Source organism: Trichosporon asahii (genome assembly GCF_000293215.1).
Source record: "Trichosporon asahii var. asahii CBS 2479 unplaced genomic scaffold scaffold00075, whole genome shotgun sequence".
Classification (NCBI taxonomy): domain Eukaryota; kingdom Fungi; phylum Basidiomycota; class Tremellomycetes; order Trichosporonales; family Trichosporonaceae; genus Trichosporon; species Trichosporon asahii.
Window position 1 is genome coordinate 121,699 of NW_014040850.1, and position 24,696 is coordinate 146,394.

The window sequence follows — 24,696 nt, forward strand, 5'->3', positions numbered from 1 at the left end:
TGGCGACAAGTGACTTCCAAGACTCTCGGTTTGCTTCATGAAATTGTCGGGCTCCAAACAGAGAACGGGGGTGGTTCGTCCACGCCACGGATCTACCGACTACTCGCTCCTTCCCCGGTGGAGTGTACATATGCGTCACATACGACTGGACATGCTGGACCATAGGGGCACCGGTTATCGCTGCTTGCTCACGGGGCACATTTGGCCCGAATGCCTCGGGCCGTGGTCACGAGTGCTCGTGACACATTAGCCAGATTGCGAGCAACTAAGCATTTGCAAACCAACCGTGCTCCTTTGGTGAGCCACATAAGATTTTGGCGCTTGGCAATCTGCCACCTCCAATCTGTTTTGCTAGTGGCAGACGATAGCTCGATTCTGCAGATCGTACCAGTCTAGCGCGCTCTTCGATGCACTGCTAGTACTGCTTAATACTCAGAATCCATGGCCCGAGATGTATGTAGCGCAGACACCCGACTCAGGTTGGCCATGCCCGATGAATTGTCGAAGTGTGGGAACCGGGGCGTCGGCCGGCGGAGAGTGATGGGCGCGCTGTCCTACGCCTCCTCGCCATGTGCAGCCACGACCTCTGTTCCAGATTGATCTGTCGGGGTTCCTGATCGAGCAATGAAAGGAATGAAAGGTCGGGAAGATCACTCAGCAGCCAGCATGCCACGCGCTCAGGTCGCGCCAGACGCGCAACCTGGGCCTCTGCCCCCTCTTTTCTCCTAGCCCATCCCGGCCAGCCTACTTGCATCATTCAACAGCAGCGCAAGCTCAAACTCAACGCTGAGACGGGGCATGTTGCATCCGAGAGCATCCGTGTGCCTTCATCATGGCGGTGTGCCTTCGAGCGAACATGCCGAGTGCCACCAGGAACACTTCCGGGAACATGACCCCTCTTCGACCCTCCCTCTTCGGTGTCAGGCAGCGCATCCTTTCCATCCGAAGCTCGAACCTGATCTGCAACTGCCTGATCGCCGGGGTATGTCTCGATCGCAGTGCGACCCGCGGCACGCAGATGTTCGGCGTGATCACGTTGTGTAAGTCACGTTGGGGTCGTAGATTGCAGCCTGATTAATCTGATTGCAGCTTGTGCAGACCAAGGTTTGCTTCATTCCTCTCGCTCAGACTGCTTAACCCACTTGGATCATTATGCATGTGTCTCCTCGCCTCGCTTCTGGGGCGTGCGTAATGAAACTGAACTGAATGTCGCACTCACCGTCTTCCTGAGACCTTCATGTCCTTCCTCTTCTGCTGAGACAAGCTGGTGGCCCCAGCCATTCTCCTTGTGACCGAGCAGGAACTCTACGCATATCCGCTCTCCCAAGTCTGCGCATCCGCCCACTGCCAACGCCGAGGTTCCAGCTCGGCGACGCGCGGTGGCTCAATTGACAAAACTCGGAGGCTGGCCCGAATTTACTCCGGAGGACCCACCATGAGCAAGCACTCAAAGACGACTGAAAAGGACAGACCAGGACGCCTGGATCCTTCCATTGCTTCGCATGGACTGCAAGCCCACTCGCCGAGACCGGCGCCGGGCTGGCTTGAAGCTTGTCCAGCCCCCCCCTCACACATGCCGAAGAGTGGGCGAATGTCCGGCGCCCACTACTGCGCTTAACCGCTCGCCTTTGCCGGACGTATGAATCAAGACCTTTCACGGAGCCGAGAGGAATGCAGGTATGCATGACGTGAGCGACGTGCGACGCGGCCGCATCTGCGCCGCTGAGTGACTCGTGTGACACTTCCTAACGAGATAGAGGTGAACGTCCTCACAGTGTCACACTGCAGAGAGATGTACCGCTGCTCCGGAACGCCGCTCCCGGCGCAGTAAGTAACGCTCGGGGCCAACCATCCCCGCTGGCCTCTCCCCCGGCACGGCAGAGTGCAAGTTTTCGTTTTTTTTTTTCGGGCAAGAATTGTTTCCACGACGATCAGTCTCGTAAACCACTAACACTCCTCGCAACGCGGAGCAGAGGAGAGGGGAGGAGGGGAGGAGGGGCGGCCACGCGGCCGCAAGGGCGTCTCCCTGGGGCCTCCTGGGGCTTGCTCGATCGAGCCCAGCTTTGGGTCCAGCTCGGTGTGTAGTATCCTGCACCAATACGCCAGGGCCGCGGACTCTCCAGGTGCTTACTGCTAGGGGCCGCATGTCGCGCCTCCGCCGCCGGTACCGGGTACAGCCTCCGCGGCCAGTCGGAAGCGGCCTTGTGCGCCAGTGAACGCCTCGTTAAACCGCTGTGTGCTTGGCGTTTGGCGGGGACACTTTACGCGTCAGCGGCGGCTGTCGTGCAGACTCCATGAGGCGCTCCGTGGGCGCACGACTGGGCGTGTGGGTTTGCGGGCGTCGGACAGACGGACATTCTGCGTCGGCTGGAGTGCAGCCCGACGTACCCGACGTACCGATGTTGGAGGGGCTGCAAGGAAGCAAGCAGCCCACGACACTTATGCATGCCGTCAGTTCTGTGCTCCAAACTCCAAGCCGAGCACGACGAGCCCTGTCGGTGGGCGCAGTCTTGTTCTCGCGCAATGCATGCCCATGTCGTCCACTGGATGAATACGGTTTCAGGAGCGCTAAGGGAGTGTGCATCTCGTTGGAGCCGTTTGAGACTCCCGCTTAATGGCCACACCGCCTCTAGGCGCTCTATCTGTTGGGTCCCAGTTGGGTCGAGCCCCTTGGGGTGCCCCTTGTCTTCCGGCGTCGCAGAGGTGCACCCGGTCGAACAGCCGCTTGCAGCGCTGGCGCTTTCGGTTCGCCCATTGCATGCGACCTTGGCCCCATGCTGTTCCGTCCTCCCCGCTGAGCCGCTGACGCGCTTTATAAATGCGCTTGTTGGAGCGGATCTCTTTATAGCTACGGCTGTGGGTTGTGCTTAGGTGTGCTTGGTGCGCGCCCGGCTGTCCCGAGAGCCTAACTGCATTATGCACTTTGAGGCGGCGCGCGAAGCATTGGAAGGAAAAACTTTCACCTGCAGTACATAGCAAGTCGAGTGGGTTCCAGTAGTGGGCAGTGAGCAGAGTCGAGGAGGAGCTTGGCTTACGAGAGGACCCTGGAGGGGTCAGGGTCTGGATGTTCCTTTGTGTGCCTGGCGCATCACCAGGTTGGCCCAGTCTGCAAAAAGTTGATCGTCCTCCACTCCGACTCCACGAGCAGTAAGGGCTAGCTCCTGGCCGAACATCTGCGCCAGGGGAGGGAGTCAGTACTGTAGTGTGTTGCGCGCTCGGCTGGATCAGCGGAGCAAAGCACTGGACGCTGTCAATTGGCCTCGCGCATCACTGCTCAGGGTCGCCGCTTCAACTGAACAACGAACCCAGACCAGCGAGGGGCCCAGTGACCACCACCACAGAGCACATCCTCGCCGTGTGCAGCGTACCAGCCAGCCAGCCAGCCAGCCAGCCAGTCCTTGTCGGGTGACCATTGCAATCTTGCTACTCCATCTTATTCTTTTCCATCATCCATCGCTGGCTTGGCCGCCGCGGACCATTACCTTGGCCACATTCTGTAACACTAACCCCCCTTCTTCATCTTCTTCGACCCCTTTGACACCTTCAACTCCTCCTTCGACGTTCCGACGCGCGACACCGACTGACCCCCCTTCCTCTTCTCCTTCGCCGACGCCCTCCTTTACCCCTCCTCCTTTCTTGACCTCACCGTCGACTACTTCTTTCTCCCCCACATTCCCCTTCGCCTGACTCAGGCCCCGCCGCCATGGCCAAATTCACGGACAAGATCGCCGACAAGCTCGGCGACCACCCCGTGTCGCACCACCTCCGGGGGCGCAAGTGGGGCGAGATGCTGACGTCGCTGCTGTTCTCCCTCGTCGTGCTCGCTCTTATCGGTGTGTGGGCCGCCGCGACAGCAGGTTATGAGACGGCGTCCAAGATGTCGCCCGACTGGAACATGACGGACAACGACCACTGGTTCGCCAAGTTTACCCCCCCGCGCGCCCCGCCCCTGTGCCAGCCCGCGTTCATCAACACGGGCTCCGAGTTCTACACGACCAACGGCATCTTCCTCTGGCAGATGGGCAAGGGCTTCAACGTGTCTGCCGAGAAGGCGTTTGGTAATAACGACACCACCGTCAACTTCAACTCGACGCTGCAGGAATACTCGGACTACACACTGTCGCACTGCGATGTGTCTGGACGTGAGTCACGCGCTTCTTGGCCCGTAAACTGACGCGTGTAGTGCAGATCGACATGGACCTCCGTGGCGCCGAGGTCGCGGTGCAGATCTACGCGACGTGCATTGACCCGACGTGGCCTGCGCTCCTCCGCTCCGACGTCAAGTTCTCCGTCAACCCCGCGACTGGCATCGACAACTCGCTCTGGTACGGCGATGTGATCCAGCCCGAGAGCAAGGAGTCGAACGACATCGTGTCCCCGATCCAGGACCTCGCCAACGACATGTGGAAGCGTCAGCGCGCCATGTATCTGAACACGACTGGCAACGACTATCCGCTCGTGCGCGGCTTCCGAGTGCGCAACAGCAACAACTGCGCGTTCGAGACCAAGGACAAGAAGTCGTGCTTCGAGAAACCTCTCCAGTGGAGCAACGACACGGATGGCTTCTACATGTACCCGAACCTGACGATCAGCCAGACCAACTACGAGCCCATCGTCTGGAACGTGACGACCAACAACCTCGTTCAGGCCGTCATCGCGGCGGCGAGGTACGATTTCGGTGCTAACATGACCAACAATCTCTTCTCGAACAACACTGTCAAGGGCCAGATCATCCAGACCCAGGACTCGCCGCGTCTCGTCAACGTCACCGACGCCAACTACCCCATGAACCCGCTCAGCGGTGCGCGCGCCTTCCTGGCGACGCCCGAGTTCGCTCCCGCCGGCATCGCACGCGTCCGCACGAGCTACCTCTGCATGGTGATGCGCATGAAGAAGCCGGCCGACTTTGTCGTCTCCGTGCTCGGTTTAATGTTTGCCCTGTTCGGTGTCGTGTTCACAGCCCTCGCATTCCTCTTCCACAAGATCACCGGCCGCACCGTCGGCGGTGGTCCCGCGCTCATCGGTGCTCCCGCGCCGATTGACATTGTGCATGAAGGCGAAGAAGAACAGGCACTCACAGACAAGGACGGCAACCCGAACGAGCCGCGCGGTCCCAACGGAAACCTCCCGATGCGCTCGAACAGCGCGGCCGACACGCTCGCGTTCGGCGCAGGTGGCAAGCACAACAGCTTTGGCAATCTCTCCCAGCTTACGGGCAAGAGCGGAGGCGGCGGCGGTGGTGGTGGCTTCGGAGCCGCCGGCTTTGGCGCTGGCGCCCGCAGCAGCTCCGGATTCGACCTGTCGTCCATGGCTGGTAAGGCTGGTGGCGGCGGTTCCATGCTCTCCATGGCTGGTGGTCTTGCCGGTGGCCTGATCTCTCGCGCCTCCGGTGTCGACCTGTCCAGCATGTCTGGCAAGGCCGGCGGTGGTGGCTCCGGCATCAACCTCTCCTCCCTCGGCGGTGCCGGTGGCAGCGGCTCCGGTCTCAATCTCGCGGGTATGGCTGGCAAGGCTGCCTCTGGCGGTGGCTCTGGTCTCTCGCTTTCTGGCCTTGCTTCGCGTGCTTCCGGCGTCGATCTGCAGGGTATGGCGAACAACATGGGCGGCCTGCAGCCTCCAAACGGCACCTCCGGCTCGGGCTTCAACCTCGCTACTCCTCCTATGTCTCGCCTCTCGTCCTTTGCCTCGCAGTACAATCCGTTCAAGGGAAACGCTGCCGCTGCTGGTCTCGGCGCCGCCGCCGGTCTGGCTACCGGGGCTGGCGTCGCTGCGGCTTCCAAGCACCAGTCTGGTAACAGCGGCGACACGACTTCTGACGGTGGTGCTTTAACGGCCGTCAACTCCGAGATCGGCAGCACCTCCCAGCTCCTCGGCCAGTACAACGTCAGCAACCCCTACCTTCCTTCGCCGGGCAGCTCCCAGATCCCGCTTTCTTCTTCGTACCCCAACATGCCCACGATCCCCGACAACAATGACCACCCGCCCATCGCTGGCTACGTCCCGACCAGCGGCGACGACTATACGCCCCGCCAGAGCGAAGACCCTGCTGCTGCTGCTGCTGGTGCCGCCGGCGTCGGCGCTGCCGCTGGTGCCGCCACTGGTGCGGCCGGAGCAGCTGCTGCCGGATACGCCCCCCTTCCGTCTACCGCTGGCATTGGTGCCAACAACGTCACTGGCAACTACTTCAACTCGTCTCCCGAGACCATGGCTCAGGCGCAGATGCCGCAGCAGGCCAACCCCGCTGTTCCGGGCATGCCCGCGGCTCCTGCTGCCGCTGTTCCGGCCCTGGGTACGCGCGAGGCTGAGGCACAGCAGTTCGGCGCGGGTGGCTTCATCCAGCCCAACCAGAACAGCTTCGCGGGTCGTCCCGAAGTCGTTGGCCAGCCCATCGCTACCCCCGCGCCCGCCGCTAGCGGTGTCCAAGCTCCCTCGCCCACGTCTGCCAACTTCTCGAACCTCGTCCCCGGTGTCGCGGGCGGCGTGCTCGGTGGAACCGCCGCTGCGGCCGCCCTCGCAGCCGGAGCGCGCATGAGCTCCTCGCCCGTCGGAAGCCCCGTCGTCTCGCCCCCGCCTCACCTCCCCGCTGTGCAGAGCATCGACCTGAACCACTCTCCGGAATCGGAGCAGCCTCCTGTGGTGCCCAACCAGCCCTACGTCGAAAACGCGCAGGGCATGGCCGGCCTCACGGGCCAGCAGCCCATGTCGCAGGCGTCGGGACACAACGTCACCCAGGGCGCGACTGGCAACCTCGCCCAGAACATTCAGAACGCACCTCAGACGTTGCAGAACTTCCAGGGTATCCCGCGCGACATGGCGCAGAATGTGCAGGCTGCTGTTCCGCAGAACCTACCGGCCAGTGTCCCCCAGGGCGCTCCGCGTGACATGGGCGGTATGCAGAACGCGGCCATGGCCGGCCTCGCTCGCGCTGGCCTTGGTGCCGGTGCTGCTGGCGTGATGGGCATGGTTAACAACACGCGTGAGCGCGCCCAGAACATGCCCCAGAGCGCCCAGGGCGTCGTTTCGAACGTCCAGCAGCAGCTTCCCGCCCACCTCCAGAACGGCGCTGATCGCGCCGTGCCCTCCCCCATCAACCCCGGAACGGGTGCGCCGGTGCAGCGCGGCCTCGACTCGCCCGAGATGCCCGACCCCAGCGCGACGTCGCCTACCTCGATCCCGACCCCGAACGTGCCGACTGCTCTCCCCGTTCCTTCTGGAGAGACTGCCGGCGCTTCGCCCATGAGCCAGCCTTCGATCCTCGGCTCGGACCAGACGACCCCCACTGGCTCCACCCCCGGCCCGACGCCCACGGCGATGACGCCCTCCGCGACGCGTGACGGTCCCAGCGTACCGGGCATGACGCCTATTGGCCTCGCACCCGAGACGGCCACGGCGACCTCGTTCGACGGCCGACCCATCTCTGCCTTCTCGACCGACAGCGTTTACTCGCAGCGCACGAGTCCCGGCCGCCGTACCTCCATGCTCCCCGTTCCCGAGGGAGACAACGAGATCCCCGCCGTGCCCGCCATGCCTCCCCACCTCGCTGCCATGGGCCGCGTCCCCTCCACCACTGACACTCCTTCATCTTCTTCCAACCTTCCCCTCGCTGCCGCCGCCGCCGGTGCCGGCGCGCTCGGAGCGGGTGCCGCTGCACTTGGCCTCCGCAGCGCCGACGGGTCTGGTCTCCCCACGCGCTCGAGCATGGGTATGCCCACCAGCCCAGGAGCGCCCGTGACGGGTCTTCCGAGCGCGGGCGTGGCGACCTCTCCCGAAGTGCCGACGAGCGGCCTCCCCGCCTCGTCTTCGATGAGCTACATGACCCGCGGCATGCGCACCAGCGCCGGCCCGCCCATGCGCCGCCCCTCGCCTCCCGACATCACGGTCCCCAAGCCGTTCGCGACGATGGGCATCCCGACCTCCCCTGGAGCGCCGAACGCGCGCCACACCTCTGCCGGCCCGCCTGCCGGATACTTCCAGCCTACCGACCCCGCCACGCCCACCACTCCTCTGACCCCGCGCGAGTCCGACTCGCTCCTGAACCGTGACGAGTAAAACGATACAGCTTGAAGGGTAATCAGTTATGGCTTCGTGTGGGTCCGACATTTTCCTCGACAAGATCAATGGCTTTGATAGATCATTTGCAAAACGGACGATAATCAGCATTATGCATTGCAAACGTGTACACTACAATCTGCCTGGGTGCATGCGCGAGTCCACTAACAATGAACAGCGCAGACAAGAGGAGGCCGAAGCTTAGGTCGTAGGGGTCAACAGCCACAACCCGCTTTTTGCCACCTGCAACGCAGCGGGACCAATCGGCTGCCCGCGAAAACATCAAGTCCAGCGGCAGTTGCGTCATGACCCAATGTCCCGGCGATCATCTCTTTTTTCCCTTTCTCCGCTCTAGAAATCGAACACACACAGCGGGGACCCGACAGACAAGCATCATGAAGCTCGTCGGGAAACAGATCGAGAAGGATGGGTCGGTACGTAGGACTTCCGTTCCGAGCCCCTGCGCTCGTGCTCGCCGGCTGGCTGGATGGCTCTCACTCTCGCTCTCGTCGTCTTGCTCGAGCTCGTTACTGACATGCAGGGCTGGGTCGACCTCATCCCCGAAGACGAGGAGGACATGTGGCACGTGTACAACCTGGTGTCTGCCGGTGACACAGTGCGCGCCAAGACGGACCGGAAGGTGCACACGCAGTCGTCGACGGGCACAACGAGCTCGTTCCGCGTCACCATGTCGCTCGCGATCATAGTGAAGAAGACCATGTTCTCTGCCGCGGCATCGAGCGAGACGACGGGGGACAAATCGGAGGCCCGCGCCGTGATGAGCATCACGGGGCAGGTGACGGAGGCGAACGACTGGGTGCGCGTCGGCGCGTACCACACGCTGGAGCTGGAGCGGGGTAGGAAGTTCCGCCTGAGCAAGGGGACGGGGTGGGACAGTGTGGCGCTGGAGCGGATCGAGGATGCAACGAAGGCGGGACGGGGGGCCGAGATCGGCGCCGTCGTGTGCGGCGAGGGCACGGCCGCCATCTGCCTGTTGAGCGAGCACATGACGGTGGTGCGACAACGGATCGACGTGCCCATTCCCCGCAAACGTTCCGGAACCTCCGCACACGACAAGGCCATGGCCAACTTTCTCTCGACCGTGTATGCCGCCATCCTCCGCCTGATTCCCTTCGATTCGCTCAAGGCCGTCGTCATTGCCAGCCCCGGGTTCACGAAGGAGACGCTGTACGACTATGTCTTCCAGCAGGCAACCGAGACGGGGAACAAGGCGCTCCTCAACTCCAGGCCGAAGTGGGTCAAGGTCCACTCCAACACGCCGCATGTGCACAGTCTCGTCGAGGCCCTCCGCGACCCGGGCGTCGCCAAGATGCTCCAGGGCGCCAAGTTTGCGCGCGAGGGTGTGGCGCTGGACAAGTGAGCACTCCTTCTGTGCCATCGCTGCGCTCCGCTCGCTCAGGCTAACGCTGACGCCAGGTTCCACAAGATGCTGGCCACCGACGAGCTCCGCGCGTGGTATGGGCCGCAACACGTCGCCCTGGCCGTCAACCGCGGCGCGGTCGGCACGTTGCTCATTTCCGACGAGCTGTTCCGCAGCAGCGACCCCGAGACGCGCAACAAGTACGTCGACATGGTCGAGGCGGTGCGTGCACGGGGCGGCGAGAGTGTCATTTTCTCGTCCATGCACGAGAGCGGAAACCAGCTCAACCAGCTCAGTGGCATCGCCGCCGTGCTCACGTACCCGCTCGATATTGAGATTGTCGAGATGGAGGAGAAGGAGGAGGCGGAGCGGCTCGCGCGCGAGGCTACGCCGAGGACGCAATAGTCCTCCACCCTCGATGGTTGTCTCTCAAGGGTGAGGGCGATGGGGCGATGGGGCGATGGCGACGCTTAACGTCCACCGACGGCGTCATGCGCCTGCAGCAGCGCCAAAGACTGCCGCAACGACAGCAAGTCGAGGGCTTAGTACACTCTGCACGCCCCAGAGCACATCCGCGCGCCCCGCGTCCCGCATTATCGTAGAGTCTATATCGTGATGCATGAAACATTAATGCTCATCTACGCCTCCCCTCGTCGCACTCCGAGCCACGGCGCTCGCGGCGCGCGCGGTCTACGGAGCGCCAGTCTCCTTCAGTCTCCCTCCTCTACTACGCAGCTCCTACCTGGCGTTCACGCAAGCCTAGTCCCAGCTAAACTCGTCGCTGTCTCTTGACTTGCCCGGCCTACCCGCTGCGGCGGCTGTCCCGTTGCCTGCCGCGTTCATGCGCGGGGACGTCCGGGGGGAGCCGACGGCCTCCTCGGAAGCACGCGCGCCGCGCTCGATACGCTCCACGTCTGCGAGCGCGCGCTCCATCTCGATCTCCTCGTCGAGCGCTGTGGCCGCCAGAGAGGCGCGGCGCGCCTCGATCTGCGTCACTTGGTTCGCGTGCGTGGTCAGCGGCAGCTGGTGGTAGGTCCCTGAGCGGAGGTGGGCGGCGTAGCTGTACATCAGGAAGATGAAGTAGACCTGGGGTGTGTTAGTTGGGTTCGAGGAGGATTATTTGGCAGTTTTCTAAAGGGTCTCAGAGGTCTCAGAAGGACACCAAGTCCGGTCGACAGAGAGACATGACGCTCGCGCTCGCGCTCGCTGCGCTCGCGTGCTCGCTCGCTCGCGAATGAACCCACCTTGAGCAAGAATCCCACGGCAATGACACCGAGCGCATACCCCTTCTCCTTGTTCCAGATCTCGTGCGCGAGCTGGGCCTGCTTGTCTCGTCCGGCGTCAAGCGGCTCCGTTTCTCCCCGGCTCAGCGCGAGTTCAAAGATATCCTTCTGCGCCTGCGAGTTGAGCACACGCGTGCCGTCGTGCTTCAGCGTGTACCAGTACGCGTAGTAGAAGATGTAGTGGAAGACCCAGGCGATGGCGTGGTCAATCACGTAGAGGTGCGCGACGAAGAGCGACTTCTTGGCGACCTCGAGCTTGATCACGCTCAGCGCCCAGAGGAACGCCCACAGCGTCGCAAAGCTGTAGGCGTAGTACAGGAACTGCCAGAACGTGCCGCCGACAATCACCGTGATCAGGCCGTACACACCGGCGACCTTGTTGATCAGCTGTAAGCTTGTTAGTATCGTCCTCTGCATGTATTGACGCACGCCGAACAGAAGCACAATCTCGCAGCCTGATGTCAGCTAAACCTTTGCGGGGTAAGCTTACCCAGCTTGAGATCGAGGATGCCGAGGAACGAGTTGAACACGGCGCCAGGCGTCATGCGGCGCATGTTGACCCTCATGGCGGCGTGCGGAGTTGTCGGGTGTGTTTGTTGTTTGTTGTTGAGGTCGTGGAGAAGTCGGCGACGTCGAGAGCGTCCCAACGCGCCGTCGACAGCTCGACCTGAAAGGGTGTGCTACGGCCCCGACTGGAGCCGCGCGCAGCCTTGGCTGGCTGGCTGGCTGGCTAGTGATAGCGGTGCGGCGATGGCACGTGGTCTGACGTTCCTAGCTTGCTGACGTGGGAGCAAGTGTCCAACTGATAAGCACCCCGGCCTTCATCTCGGTCACGTGAAGCTCTCTCTGGCAAAGTGCCACACTCCCGCCATCCTCGGGAATACGACGGTGCGAGGCAAAACTGGCAACGGAGGCAAACGCACGCGACGACCCGCAAAATTCGTTGGCACCCAGCGCGAGACGCCTCCCAGCGACTGACCGCTGCCAGCTAAAGCACTGTTCGAGTTTTGTGCATTCTCCTAACCGTCAACCTCACCTGCATCGATCAAAAATGGCCCCCAAGAAGTCCAAGTCCGCCAAGTCCTCGGAGAACATCAACTCCCGTCTCCAGCTCGTCGTCAAGTCGGGCAAGTACACCCTCGGCTACAAGCAGGCCCTCAAGCAGCTCCGCAACGGCAAGTGTGAGTAGAATCCGACACTTCTACTCGGCCTCAAGCAAAAGTTTTCCGCGCGACGATTCCCAGCAAGATCCTCAGCCAGCATTTCGACACAAATGTGCACACAACTCACCCTTTGATTCGTGCGGGATTGTTTTCTGGTCCGCGGCGTCTCGGCGTGCTGGAGCGACAGCGGAAAGACTTTGGAGGTTAGATTGGACCAACTTTTGGATCGCCTCTACATCTCTTCTCTGCTTTCGCTGAGAAGGCTTACGCCGACGCCGCGCTGCAGACCGATCCCGCATGGGGACCGGAGTCAAGCTGAGATGGAATCCCCGGAGCTTGGCCGAGATGGCACCCCTTTTGTCTTGTTACTAACGTTTGAACAGCGAAGCTCATCCTCATCTCCAAGAACTGCCCTCCCCTTCGCAAGTCGGAGCTTGAGTACTACGCCATGCTGTGAGTGTCCCCCTCGGGCTGTTATTTTGAGCTCCGCTGACAACCCTCAGTTCCAAGACCTCTGTCCACCACTACGAGGGCTCCAACGTCGACCTCGGCACCGCTGCCGGTCGTCTCTTCCGTGTCGGTGTCATGTCCATCCAGGACGCCGGTGACTCGGACCTCCTCCAGGTCGAGACTGCCTAAACGCACCAAAACCTTGGGACTTAGGTCGATCTGATGCATGTATAACAGGCATTTCATCCTGGACAATAGTTGCATTTGGGACTGACAGTGACTGACTGACTGCTCGTGTGGCAGGATGCGGGGTGAGGGCGTTCATACCAGCGCATGTTCAATGCAATGACGATGCATGCTAGCTACGGGTGATCTGAACGACCTCGACGCGCGCACCAAGATCCAACGCCGTGTCCCAGAATGTCGGATTCTCCCTGCTCATCGGCTGAAGGGGAAGGAGCTCGGTCCTAAGGGAAACCGCATCTGTTGTCAGCTATCAGTCCGCACTTCAGCTAAACATACCACACCGCTGCAGGAAGAGCTTGAACGTGTCCTCATTCCGCACGGTAGCGGCGAGGATAGCCTGTCGCCCATCCTCGAGCAGCGCGGAGAGCGCGTCCACGAGCAGAGGCACAATGTCCGGGTCGTAGATCTGGCGTCAGCTAACACTACAGGCCCAACAGCTGAGCGGATAGACTCACGACATCGGCGGCGACAATGTCCCTCCCCTTCGCCTCCTCCCACACCCCTGGGCGAGAGTCGCCCCTCGCATCGGCCCAGTCGAGAGCCTGCGCCTTGTTATCCGGGATGCCGTCTGCTCGTCAGCCATGCGGTCGGCTCAGGGAGCTTACTGATCTCAAAGTTCCGACGCAGTCGGGTGAGCGGCGTCTGTCTCGCCCCCGGCTCGTCGCAGGGACACTCGGCGCCGTCGCAGTCGCCTAGGTCTGTAGCGAGGACGTCGTGGCCCAGCTGCGTCAGTAACGTGCTCAGGAACCCGGTGCCGGCGCCGAGCTCGATCACTCGTGGTGACAGACGCACGGCGCCGCGAAGCAGGTGGTGACCCAGGTGAAGCGAAGCTGTCCAAGTTCGCAAACCTGTGCTGCCGGAGGACACGGCGACTTGCTCCTCGAGCAGGGTTATACGGCCCTCGCGCGACGTTCTTGCATGAATTAGCTTACGCGAGAAAGCACAGCTGCACATACGTCCTCCTGATGGTCAGCTTCAGATCAACATAGCTGCATACTCACAAGATCCCCTCTGCCGAGCTGGAAGTCAGCTTCATAGGTAGTCATACAGCCGCGGCCTACCTAGCCCTGCTCGTCAGTTCATATGCCGACAGCAGCTGAACTCACGTTTCTCTCTGCGCCACACTGGAAGTCAGTTTGAACGAAGCGAACCAGCTGGACCCACGAATGTCTGCGAGTTAGCTTGTGCACAGCGTGCCGTGGCTGGTTAACTCACAAGGGTCCATTCCTGAGGCTGATGGTCAGCTTACGCGGTAGCAGCGCTACAGCTGGACGTACCCCGTTCTGAAGTCAGCTTCGCTGCGAAGCTTCAGGAACCTGGCAGACTCACGTCGCAATCGGTCCGGTGCTGATCGTTAGCTCAATCCGCACGAAGAAAGAGCTGATACGCACGTTCTGTATGTCAGCTTCTACTGCTCCGCCACCAGCTCACATATCGCATTGTCGCGTCCTGAGTGTCAGCTATCTTAAGGCGATCGAAGCTCGTACGCACGTAGATCTCTCGTGAGCTTCCTACGGCCAATATCATAGCTTACTTCTTGCCTCTTCCTTGGCTGAATGTCAGCTCTTCGCGATCAGATCTGAGCTGAGACATACCTCAGTCTGCATGTCAGTTCTGCGTCGAAAGTTCAGACAACTCACCCTACAAACGCAGACCTGTGTGTCAGCTGGTTGTAGTGCAAGCGAAGCTGAACACGCACCCTCTGTCTGTCAGCTCGTAAGAAGGGCGCGCAAAACTGCGACTCACGCATCTTCCCCTGCAGAACTGATCATCAGCTGAGCATCATCAAGGATCTAGCTGAAACGCACGTTCTGTTCGTCAGCTGCGCACCACGGGGACGGTAGCTTACGTTCTTCCTTCTCCCAGCCTGCTGGTCAGCTACTCTTCCAACCCTGGCTAGCTAAACGTACCTATCTCTGCATGTCAGCTTGGTACCAACGTGCCACAGCTGGTCAGGGAACTCACGTTGTCGTCGGCGCACTGCATCTCGTCAGCTTAGACCTCACGGTTCGACAGCTCACTCGTAAAGGAACGTCTTGAAGCTCTGCTTCGGCCTGCGCGTTAGCTTTAGAAGGAAGTAGTTAAGCTCACGCTCCGGCGTCGCCTGCGCCTACGGCTAGGGAAGCGACGGTTTCGTAGATTCGCTCGTCGACCTGGTGTCAGCTACCGAAATTCCCTCAGCTAATCGCGTAAAGCTTCCTCCAGTGTCTATCCACACCACTTCCGGACCTAGAATGAGGGAGAGTACGAGGGTACACAGTAAAGGAGGGCGAGGGAAGGCACAGTGGAACAGAGGGAAGATGCAGATCAAGTGGAGGAAAGGTTACTCACCTCCTCCACACCTTCACCGAGCATGATCCCCTTCTCGAGCACGGGGAGGACGCGTCGCCAAAACTGTCTCGCATACTCGCGTTCGGGGGCTGGCGGGTCCTCGTCGAGCAGAGACAGGAGGGTGTCGTGACCTTCCTCGCTTGCCAGCACGGAGGGTGTCGGAACAGAAAGCAAGTATGCGGGACAGAGGGCGTAGTACTGCCTCCGGAGCAGCTGGAGTCCGTCCATTTCTCCTGTACTCCTGATCGCTTTGGCCGAGGTCCAGTTCGAGGTCGAAAGGAGGCGATGAAGGAGTTATGGAGGGTTGAGGTGAGATGAGGTATAGAGGAGCGGAATGTCGGTGAGGTCATGCAAGTTCTGTGGACCTGCGGACATGACCGCAACATTTCGGGGTGGCCCCTGCCCCGTGCCTGACATTGGCGCGCGATCGCATCGGCGCACGCCTATCATCAGGGACTGTGGCCCCGACATGGCCCCCGCTGACCCGCCCCGCGCCTCCCCCGCCTCGTCTCATCCGCGCGTCCGTGGTCTTCTCCAGTCCGGTCGTGCTCGGTGAACGCACTTCCTTCTGTGCACCCGGGATCCTTTGGCGCGCCCACACGCCCACCATGCTTCCATGCTGCGTTCTTAACGCCCAGCGTGTCCGAATAGATTGCATAAATCGTGAGATGGAAAGGGGATGGGTAAAAGGCTAGTTTTACTCGCTGCACGGGACGGGGTACCTGGCCACACCCGCCGCCTGCTGCGTTCACTATGTTGACTGTGCTGGCAATGATCGTTACGGGCGCTGGACTGGTAGCGCTCACTACGCTCACGCTGCTGACGCTGCACGCGCTTAGGCGCTCTTGGCGCGGACGCCGGCGGCCTGCTTGGCCCAAACCTTCTGGAGGGCCATGTACGAGGTGATGGTACCGCAGAGACCGACAAAGCCCTCGGACATGTGCGTGTAGCCAAGGTTGTTGGCGGGGATGAAGATGTCGAGCGAGTCGCCGATGAGCTGGCTCATGATCTGCTGGCGCTGAGCGAGGAGGGCACGGCCCTGCTTGCGGCGCTCGGCCTCGTCGGCCGCAGCGTCCTCGGGAGCCTTCTCCGATGAGGCGGCGCGGCCGGCGTCCGCACGGACAGCAAACCGCCTGGCCTGAGCACGGAGGTTGGCCAGCGAGGCAAGAGACGAGATGATCGAGAGCGTGAGACCGCTGATCCATGCCTTGTTCGAGATACGAGACACCTTGGCAGCCTTCCTGTGACGAGTTAGTGACGCACACAAACAGGCGAACTCACTCCTTGTCAAACTGCAGGAACTTGATGCTCTGGAGCCAGACGAGCGTGTCAGTCGACAGGAACACGGCGTAACAGAGCTGACGCGCGAACTGCGTCGTCTGCGCGATCCTCTGAGTGCGGGGAATACCGGCGCTGCTCGTCAGCTCACGTTAGGAACTTGTAAGCTTACAGAGGCTGCTCGCTAATGTTGAGGGCAGAGCGGAGGTTCTCAAGGGGCTTGAAGATACGCATCACTATCGCGGGTGTCAGTCCATGTATTGCCGGATCCCAGGAATTTTGCCACGCTCGAGCACTCACTCTTACGGCCCATGCCAAGACCACCCTTGAGGGCATTGAAGCGGGCGGCGGCCTCGACGAGACCACGACGACCGTACGACCAGGCGAGGATACGCGAGATGTACTGGATGAGACGGTAGGTCTGGAAGTGTCAGCAAGAGTAGAGGATAGGAGACACGAACCTTATCACGGCCGATGGTGGTCGCAAGGACGGCGAGGAAGGTGGAGATCTGGGGGGAGTAAAGGACCTTCTGAGCGATGGTCATGGTGGGCGATGTGTGTCCGGGGGGAAGAGTGTGAGAGGGAGGTAGAGAGGAGAGAGAGGGAAAAGAGCGTGGAGAGGGTGGGGAAGTGGTTGACAAAAGGTGGTGGTGGGAGTGTGGGTGGTGGATGTCGAAGCGACGAAGCAGCGTGCAGAGGACGAGCCGGGGGGTCGGCTTGGGAGGGCTCCTATTACCCGGTCGGTCAGTCGGTTGCTCGGGTGACGGAGTTCTCAAGCGTGCGTCACACGTGGGAGTCTCGTGGGCAGCAGCCGAAAGTAAAACAGGGGCACGCAGATAAAGAAGTCGACGCGATTGACTTCTCTTCCGTTGTGTTCAGGGCTGACCCTGGGAGTACGTGCCTGTCTGAGAGCCGTTGGCTTTCAGGTGACATGACGATGGCAGGAACACAACAACAACATTCACTAGACACACACACAACATCCTACTTAACCTTTGGTATCCTCCTCACACACTACTACTACTACTGCACCCTGTTCCTCACCACCGGAACACACATCTCCTCGTTCCTCCTTTACACACTCGCCTGGCTCATCCTATACCGCCGACGACATCACCCCCGCATCATTCTCCTCTCCGCGAGGCGAATGCTTGCGACGACATCGGCGCTTCCCCTGCGCCCCTAGGCCTTCCGACACCTCACACATAAACACCCACGGCCCTCCGCGAACCCTCGCTCGACTCTTCTCCATCACCCGTCCCCTCCTCCTCCTCAACAACAACAACAACACAGCTCACATTATGGCATACCTCGCCGACGAGAATGCCATGCGCATCTGCGGTACGTCTGCCACTCAGCTGCCTTAGCAGACACTGACATCCCTAGTCCGACCACGACCGTGGCACCCGGAGAAAGAGGCCCCGTTTCTTGCGCAGCATGTCGACATGCCCTTCTTCCTCGGAGAGGGCAACTTTGCTCAACCCAAGAAACCCCCCTCGACCGGCTCGCTGCGCGAGATCGTCGGTGAGTCCTCTTGTTTTGACTGCTGGTCTGTGCTTGGATCCGTGCTGATGCAAACATTCAGAGGTCATTGACAACCGTCAACTCGACTTTGACAAGCCTCCACCAGGCGGAGTGTCCAAGAGGGGAGAGGTCGGCGCCAAGCGTTACAAGAACCGGAGGTGGGTGCATACCCGGTGTCCTGGCTGACCCAGCAGATATGTCTTCGATCATGTTTTCAAGATGGCCGCTTCCCAGGAGGAGGTGTACGAGAACACCGCCAAGCCTCTCCTCGAGGGTGTTCTGAAGGGCTTCAATGCGACTGTGTTCGCCTACGGAGTGAGCCACTCAACTGGTACGATAGCTAATACCAGGCCACCGGATGCGGTAAAACGCACACGATTTCCGGCAACGAGAACGACCCGGGAATCATCGTTCGAACCATGCGCGACCTGTTCATGATGATTGAAGAGACCAAGGACCGGTTTGACACGCGTGTCGAGCTCTCCATGGTCGAGATCTACAACGAAACGATCCGCGACCTTCTCAGCGACGGCTTCCCGGCGATGCCAGTCCACGGTTTGAAACTCATGGAGAACGAGAAGGAGCGAGTCACGATTGCGAATGTCACAATCAAGGCGCCGACCACCGCCGACGAAGTCATGGACCTCGTCATGTTAGGAAACGAGCGCCGAAGCACCTCGTTCACCGCTGCCAACAGCCAGTCCTCACGATCCCACGCCGTTCTTCAGATCAACGTCACGCGCAGTGCGCGACGGGCCGACGTCGACTTTGAGCGAGAAGAGATCAGCTTGGACACCAACTCTGCCACGTTGTCGATCGTCGATCTTGCCGGAAGTGAACGTGCGTCTGCGACGCACAACATGGGTGCACGCATGAAGGAGGGTGCGAAGATCAACCAGTCCCTGCTCGCCCTCAGCAGTTGTATCGGTGCCCTCTGTCTCGCCCAGCGTAGAGGTTCGCGGCCGCACGTGCCGTACCGCAACTCCAAACTCACCCGGCTTCTCAAGTTCTCGCTCGGAGGCAACTGCCGCACTGTCATGATCGTCTGTGTGTCGCCCAGCTCGCGCGACATCGAGGACACGAGCAATACACTGACGTGGGCGAACAAGGCAAAGGACGTCAAGACGACAGTCTCGCGTAACGTTGGCGGCCACCAGGTGTCGGCACGCCAATACCTCGAGAAGATCGCCGAATACTCGGAGCGTATCAAGCTGCTCGAGGCTCAGCTGGAGAAGCGCGATGCCGAGTTAAACGGCGTGCGGAAGAAACAGCAGAACGAGGCGCAGCAGCGCATTCGCGACGCCGTGCGCGTCATCACGGATCGCATCGAGACCGACATTGCCGCCATCAAGGATGGTGCCGAGCATCGTGCGCTGTGGGACATTGCCGACCTTGGCCTGACCTACATGGGCAACCGCAAGGACGAGATTGACGTTGACGAGGCTTCAGTCGATCCGGAGGCGGAGAAGGCGCAGTGCCAGAAGGTCATCAACCAGTATAAGAATGCCTACGTCGAGAACCGTTCCGTTCAGGCCAAGGTTCGCCGTGAGCACGAGCTGGCGACTGGCATCGAAGCGCAGATCCAGCAGACCGAAACGCGAACATTCTCTGGCCTCGATGACGTGAACATTCGCAACCTGCATCTTGAGCTTGCTGCCCAGCGCCACCGCATCGCCGAGGCTGTGTCGGACGCCCGCCAGCGTGGCTACCGCACGTCCGCTGCTCGCTTGCAGGACATTCTCGCGCGGTGCATCATCGCTCTGTCGCGTCAGGACACGATGATCCGCCGCAACAAGAACGATGTCGGCGCTCTGATGACCGCGACAGCGGCGCAGCAGTCCGACCTTCTTGCCCAGATTGCGCGCCGCATCACCGGCGCCGCCGATGTCAGCAGCAATGAGCTGCGAGCCATTGTTGACTCGATCGGCACTATGGACAGCCTCCCTCCCCAATCTCCAGCCAAGCCAGCGGTGCCTCCTGTTCTCGCTGCGCTCCGCTCCCCGGACAGCTCGTTCAGTAGTCTGTCGCCGGGCTCGCCTCGCGTCAAGCGCCTCTCGAAGGGCCACGTTGCGGGCAAGCTGAACTCTCCGCGCAAGTCAGCTCCTCGAGCGCTGCGGCGATCGTCCCTCGGCCCGACGGCGAAACCGGCACGAACAGCGCGCTTTGCAGATGAAATGGACCTTGAGACTGTGCACCACTTCTCTCAGCACGGCAACGACACCTCCAATAGCATGGAGGTTCTCGACGACTCGGCCGATTGGGAGGAGGTGGCGGAGACGGTGAAGCCGATCCCGGCGAGCAGGCTGCGCGTTTGCTCGACGCCGGCACCATTCACCGTCAGCGAAGAGGCGCCCGCTCCGCCCCCGCCAGCGCCTGCACTGGCTCTTGCACCCATGCCCACCACCACAGCTAAACCTTCGCCATCGCGGCCCCCGTCCTCTGCATCTAACCACGAGCCCAAGGCGTCGCCGATGTCTGAGTCGATCCCGGAGTGGAAGAAGAACCGTATGCTTCTCGGCAAGTCCTCCATGAGCAACTTGAACGGTGGCGGAGCGCCATCATCCCCCAACACATCTGTACAGGACGGTTCACCGATGAACCGCTCCATGGCTGGTTTAGGCTTAGGCCGCCCCGTGCGACGCCCTGGTGCGCCTCTCGGCGAGCTGAAGCAGTTACCCAGCTTGCGAGCATCGGTGTCGTCGCGGCTCATGGAGCCAACCGCATCGTCCGCGGCCCGTAACAAGGGAGCTACGGAGACGCCGTCCCCCGCCCCCGTTCCGGAAAGCAGGCGCATGAGCATGAGCGTGCGCAACGAGCGGAAGAAGCTGCACAAGGCAGCTCCGTACGGGCGCAAGGTCAGCCTGATCCCCTCCCCTGTCCATTCGCCCGGCACGTCGCCGCGCGGCTCGCTCACGGGCAACAACAAGAAGAGCCCGCCCAAGAGCAAGACGGCAATGACGCTCAGCCTCGGTCCCGGTGCCGCTACCGCCGGCCTGAGGAAGAGGCCGAGCATGGTCCTCGGCGCGAGCCAGATTGGAAACACGTCCCTCCCGCCCTGGAAGTAGATTGTACTATAGTGTGACACCTGATTAGATATGACATACGCGAGCTGCTGGCGCAGTAAGCAGTGAGTAATGGACTCTTTGTGCATGTGCAGCTTTTTGGTGGCAGTGGTGAACGGGCGTGATCGCAATTTGCCACCCAAGCACCCAGAAAGGGTTAGCCGTGTTTCGGCCAGGTCAGGCGCGGGGTGGAATTGTTTACACGCGTTTCATCGCGACTTGCTTCCTACTTGTCCTCCTCTTTGTCTTTCACTCTGACTTTCACCACACTCACTCCACCTCGATCTTGGACAGAAGTGCAACAGACGGACCCGATGAGCGCAATGACCTTTGCGCCCCGTCGGCCATACATCCTTCTCGCACCGGCGGCGCTGGACCTGCTCCTCCTCACCCAGCCTGGTCCGACATATCTGCGGTTACTCTGCCTCGCGCGCGCGTCTGTTCTGATCGGCTTGACATTTGCTGCCCGATGGCGGAAACGCACACTCGCCCTCGTCGTCCCGCTCGCTAGCGTTCTGGCGTGTGTCTGGGAGACATGCAAGAGTACGCTATACAAGTACCCCAGCGCGCCGGGTGATGGTGATGGAGACGGCAGTGGAGGAGGGAAAGGAGATTGGGACGAGTGGTACGGTCCCGAGGCGAGCGCAACATACTTGGCTGAGGTGAGCTAGCCGGTACGCGCAAATAGCTGACGAGACAGACCTGCGTCCTGGCCCTTGGAGAGATTGTGAGTCCTCCTTCCCCGTCGACGCGCTCTCAACAGCTGGTAAACATAGTGCACAAGCTGACATCAGCTTCTCTACACGCTCCTTCTGCGGTTGACGCCCCGCTTCCCGCCCCCGCGTCCGCCGCAGCATCGGCTCCCGCACAGTCCCCAGACGCCGTCGCCATTACCCGCCGACCGAGGCTTTCTCTTTGGCTCGCTCCGCTCCGCCGCAGCTCTGCGCAAACCCTCACCTCTTGGACCTGGACGCTCGTGCTCTGCCCCCGCGCCTCCCTCTGGCTTGCGTCCATCAGTCTCAGGCGCGACGCTCGGTGAGGATTTGGCGCCGAGCGCATCGTCTGCGTCTCTGTCTTCCGCCTCCGACGCTGGTTCGTTAGGCACCTCGCCCTCCCCCGTCACCGGTCCTAGTCCGGAACGCTTATCGCCCCACTCCCAGAGGGTCGTTAGTGGCTCGTCCTCTGGTTCAGCAGCTTTACGCGCCAAAGAATTGCGTGATGACGAGAGGAGCGAAAGCGCAGACCTGGTGGGACCGCTGCGTGTCTCTCCGCGCACGCTGTATGCCGACCTGCCCCCGCACACCACTGTGGACATTGAGGCCGGCACGTATGATGACGGGTACGAGAGCTCCAACTCTGAGAGCAGCATCATCGACATGCCCCGTCGTCGTGTGGCTCCGCTCGATGCAGAGAGTATAGGAGAAGTTGCCGAGAACGCTTCCGCGAGCGTGATCAGCGTCGTGGCCGGTATTGGGGGCATCGTGCGCCGGAGTGCCAGTAGAGGACTTCTGGGTACGAGTCCGGGATACGGAACGTTTGACCAGTAGTAGTTCTTGAGGACAAAGCTCTCTTTTTTCCACGATTGATACGACTTTAATGACACTGGGATGACTTCTACGCCTCTGCATTTAATGACTACATGCGCTTTGTTCTACGAGGAACAAACCGGAATCTCTCTCTACTAACACCTTGTCCCCTGACTACGCGCGCTGTCTGTACTCGCTGGCTCGCCGCTTACTCCTTCGGGATCGCGCCCAGCTCGTACAGGTACGAGCCGAGGAGCTTTGTGCCGTTGATGTAGTTGCTCGTGTCGATCTTCTCGTTGGTGGAGTGGGCGCCGTCGTCGCCGCGTCCCACAGGCAGGAGGAGAATGTTGATGCCGAGCTCATTGGCAAAGTCGAGCGTGACGGGGATCGACCCTCCCTCGCGGGTGTAGTCGGGCTCCTGGCCGTAGACCTCCTGGGTGGCCTTGTGGGCGGCGCGGTAGCTGTAGTGGTTGGGGTCGGCGATCCACGGCTCGCCGCCATGGTTGGAGACGACCTTGAGGCGGTTCTTGGATCCGAGCTTCTTGAATTCGGCCTGGAGGTAGTCCTCGACGAGCTTGTTCGTCTCGTCCACCGTCAAATTGGGCACGAGGCGGATCGAGAACTTGCCCTTGACGCTGCAGGGGATCACGGTCTTGGAGCCGGGGGCGTAGAACGCGCCCTCGATGCCGTGCAGCGAGAGACTGGGGTTGCGCATCCGGCCCATCAGCGTCTTGACCGTGTCGTCGCTGAGCGTCTGGTCGCCGCCGACCGCGCCCTGGATGTCGCTGATGGCAAAGTGGATCTTCTCGAATTTGGACTGCTCGTCCGCCGTCACGGGCGCGATCAGCTCCTTGATCCCCGGGACGAGGATCTCGCCCTGCGGCGTGACGAGCTTGGACATGAGCGCAATGAGGTCCGTCATCGGCTCGTGGATCGTGCCGCCAAACACACCACTGTGCAGGTCGCGGTCCGGGCCGTCGACGCACACCTCAAAGTAGCAAATACCGCGCAGGCCGTAGGTGAGGCAGGGCGTCTTGGTGTCGAGCCAGTAGTTGTCCGAGATACACATGCAGTCCTGGTTCGCGAAGAAGCCGTCCTTCTCCTTGTGGATGAACTCGGCCAGGCCCTCCGAGCCGCTCTCCTCCATGCCCTCAAAGACCATCTTGAGGTTGACGGGAAGCTCGAGGCCGAGCTTCTTGTGCGCGTCCAGCACGTTCAGCCACGCCATCACGGGACCCTTGTCGTCCGTCGCGCCGCGGCCGTACAGGCGCCCAGATCCAGAGGGGTCCGGCGTCAGCGTGAACGGCTCGTAGTCCCAGCCGTCCTCCTTCAGCGCAGGCTGCACGTCGTAGTGCCCGTAGATCAGCAGGTTCTTCTTCTTCGGGTCGTTGCCGATCTGGCCAATGACGACGGGCGGGAGAGCAACCTTCTCGCCGTCAATCTCGTGCTCGCCGATCGGGCACTTCTTGACCTCGACACCCAGGTCGGTGAGCTCCTTCACGAGGAAGTCGGCCATGTTCTCGACATCCTTGACGTACTGCAGGTTGCCCGAGACCCTGGTTATCAGCTTATCACAGGCCTGACTCGACAGCTTACTCACGAGGGGATCTCGACGGCAGACTTGAGACGCTGGATGAAGTCGTCCTGGTGCTCGTCGACGTACTTGAGGAAGTCGGGGTTGGCTGCCATCGTGCTTGTGTTTGTTCTGGTGGCAAAGATGAAGAGGGGATGGAGGGAGAAAAAGAGGAGAGCGAGATGAGCATGGCGGTAACGGACACGCAGTGACTGGCTGGTTACACTCGTTACCGCATGGGCAACAGGGTCGACACGTGACGTCGCACCCTCCTTTTGCGGGGTCTCCGCCGGCCTCATGCGACGTCGGCACGGAGCTTGCCAAGACTTACGCCGCAGTGTCGCAAAGCGCAGGAATAGCAACGTGACGGATGTACTGAGGAGCGTGCATGCATGCCGGCCGTTGTGGAAGCGAAGAGTGGGTGAGCTGCAGACAACGGCCGGTGTGTCTTTGTCGCATCGTCCGTGGTGTCGTAAGCTTGACCGCCCCTGACGCCATCCGTGGCTTGAACTCGCCGGTGACCAACGGCGACTGGCGAAGAGTGGCGCTCTGGCTGCCTCTGCTCAACTTCTATGTCTTGTGGCCAGCCGAAGTCTCATAGTTGCTCAGTTCAACCGCATGCTCAAGTGTTCCAAGTGGTCGTGCATAGCAGTCGAAATATCGTTGTATGACAGGGATGCGGAGTGCAGGTGCGGCCCATCTTGTGGCTGTGTTGTCGACGAAACTACAGAAAGCAGACGGCATGAGCAGTCAAATGCACTAGAACGACGACAACAGCCAGTGCCCTACGCTACCAGACGCCCTGGGCAAAGGTTAAAATCATTATCTCA

At 61.0% G+C, this 24,696-nt stretch overlaps 9 protein-coding genes across 9 annotated transcripts; 5 read left to right on the plus strand and 4 right to left on the minus strand.

The window, feature by feature from the left end:
• Positions 1–3,703: 3,703 nt before the first annotated feature.
• A1Q1_05615 (uncharacterized protein) lies at positions 3,704–8,049 on the plus strand (the record flags this gene model as incomplete). The annotated part of the gene is made up of 2 exons (XM_014320824.1): positions 3,704–4,142; positions 4,184–8,049. 2 exons carry the CDS (start codon positions 3,704–3,706, stop codon positions 8,047–8,049), a joined length of 4,305 nt encoding a protein of 1,434 aa, XP_014176299.1.
• Positions 8,050–8,536: 487 nt separating this feature from the next.
• On the plus strand, positions 8,537–9,835 carry A1Q1_05616 (RNA-binding protein, Dom34p; the record flags this gene model as incomplete). Its single annotated transcript, XM_014320825.1, has 2 exons — positions 8,537–9,426; positions 9,487–9,835. The coding sequence occupies 2 exons, from the start codon at positions 8,537–8,539 to the stop codon at positions 9,833–9,835; spliced, it is 1,239 nt and encodes a 412-aa protein (XP_014176300.1).
• Positions 9,836–10,189: 354 nt separating this feature from the next.
• Positions 10,190–11,279, minus strand: A1Q1_05617 (uncharacterized protein; the record flags this gene model as incomplete). Its single annotated transcript, XM_014320826.1, has 4 exons — positions 10,190–10,516; positions 10,675–11,014; positions 11,082–11,160; positions 11,204–11,279. The coding sequence occupies 4 exons, from the start codon at positions 11,277–11,279 to the stop codon at positions 10,190–10,192; spliced, it is 822 nt and encodes a 273-aa protein (XP_014176301.1).
• A 485-nt stretch (positions 11,280–11,764) lies between these two features.
• On the plus strand, positions 11,765–12,515 carry A1Q1_05618 (60S ribosomal protein l30-1 (l32); the record flags this gene model as incomplete). The annotated part of the gene is made up of 3 exons (XM_014320827.1): positions 11,765–11,894; positions 12,260–12,329; positions 12,380–12,515. 3 exons carry the CDS (start codon positions 11,765–11,767, stop codon positions 12,513–12,515), a joined length of 336 nt encoding a protein of 111 aa, XP_014176302.1.
• Positions 12,516–12,684: 169 nt separating this feature from the next.
• Positions 12,685–15,131, minus strand: A1Q1_05619 (uncharacterized protein; the record flags this gene model as incomplete). Its single annotated transcript, XM_014320828.1, has 16 exons — positions 12,685–12,809; positions 12,849–12,978; positions 13,028–13,140; positions 13,365–13,485; positions 13,574–13,633; positions 13,679–13,742; positions 13,788–13,799; positions 13,850–13,870; positions 14,107–14,151; positions 14,213–14,274; positions 14,319–14,328; positions 14,381–14,472; positions 14,538–14,552; positions 14,594–14,637; positions 14,687–14,735; positions 14,904–15,131. 16 exons carry the CDS (start codon positions 15,129–15,131, stop codon positions 12,685–12,687), a joined length of 1,191 nt encoding a protein of 396 aa, XP_014176303.1.
• Positions 15,132–15,738: 607 nt separating this feature from the next.
• Positions 15,739–16,726, minus strand: A1Q1_05620 (uncharacterized protein; the record flags this gene model as incomplete). Its single annotated transcript, XM_014320829.1, has 5 exons — positions 15,739–16,144; positions 16,185–16,316; positions 16,354–16,417; positions 16,482–16,602; positions 16,643–16,726. 5 exons carry the CDS (start codon positions 16,724–16,726, stop codon positions 15,739–15,741), a joined length of 807 nt encoding a protein of 268 aa, XP_014176304.1.
• Positions 16,727–17,482: 756 nt separating this feature from the next.
• Positions 17,483–20,770, plus strand: A1Q1_05621 (kinesin-related motor protein involved in mitotic spindle positioning, Kip3p; the record flags this gene model as incomplete). The annotated part of the gene is made up of 5 exons (XM_014320830.1): positions 17,483–17,522; positions 17,568–17,705; positions 17,767–17,867; positions 17,925–18,020; positions 18,098–20,770. The coding sequence occupies 5 exons, from the start codon at positions 17,483–17,485 to the stop codon at positions 20,768–20,770; spliced, it is 3,048 nt and encodes a 1,015-aa protein (XP_014176305.1).
• Positions 20,771–21,090: 320 nt separating this feature from the next.
• On the plus strand, positions 21,091–22,314 carry A1Q1_05622 (uncharacterized protein; the record flags this gene model as incomplete). Its single annotated transcript, XM_014320831.1, has 2 exons — positions 21,091–21,429; positions 21,646–22,314. 2 exons carry the CDS (start codon positions 21,091–21,093, stop codon positions 22,312–22,314), a joined length of 1,008 nt encoding a protein of 335 aa, XP_014176306.1.
• Positions 22,315–22,501: 187 nt separating this feature from the next.
• A1Q1_05623 (glutamate carboxypeptidase protein) lies at positions 22,502–23,982 on the minus strand (the record flags this gene model as incomplete). The annotated part of the gene is made up of 2 exons (XM_014320832.1): positions 22,502–23,849; positions 23,894–23,982. The coding sequence occupies 2 exons, from the start codon at positions 23,980–23,982 to the stop codon at positions 22,502–22,504; spliced, it is 1,437 nt and encodes a 478-aa protein (XP_014176307.1).
• Between the last annotated feature and the right edge of the window lie 714 nt (positions 23,983–24,696).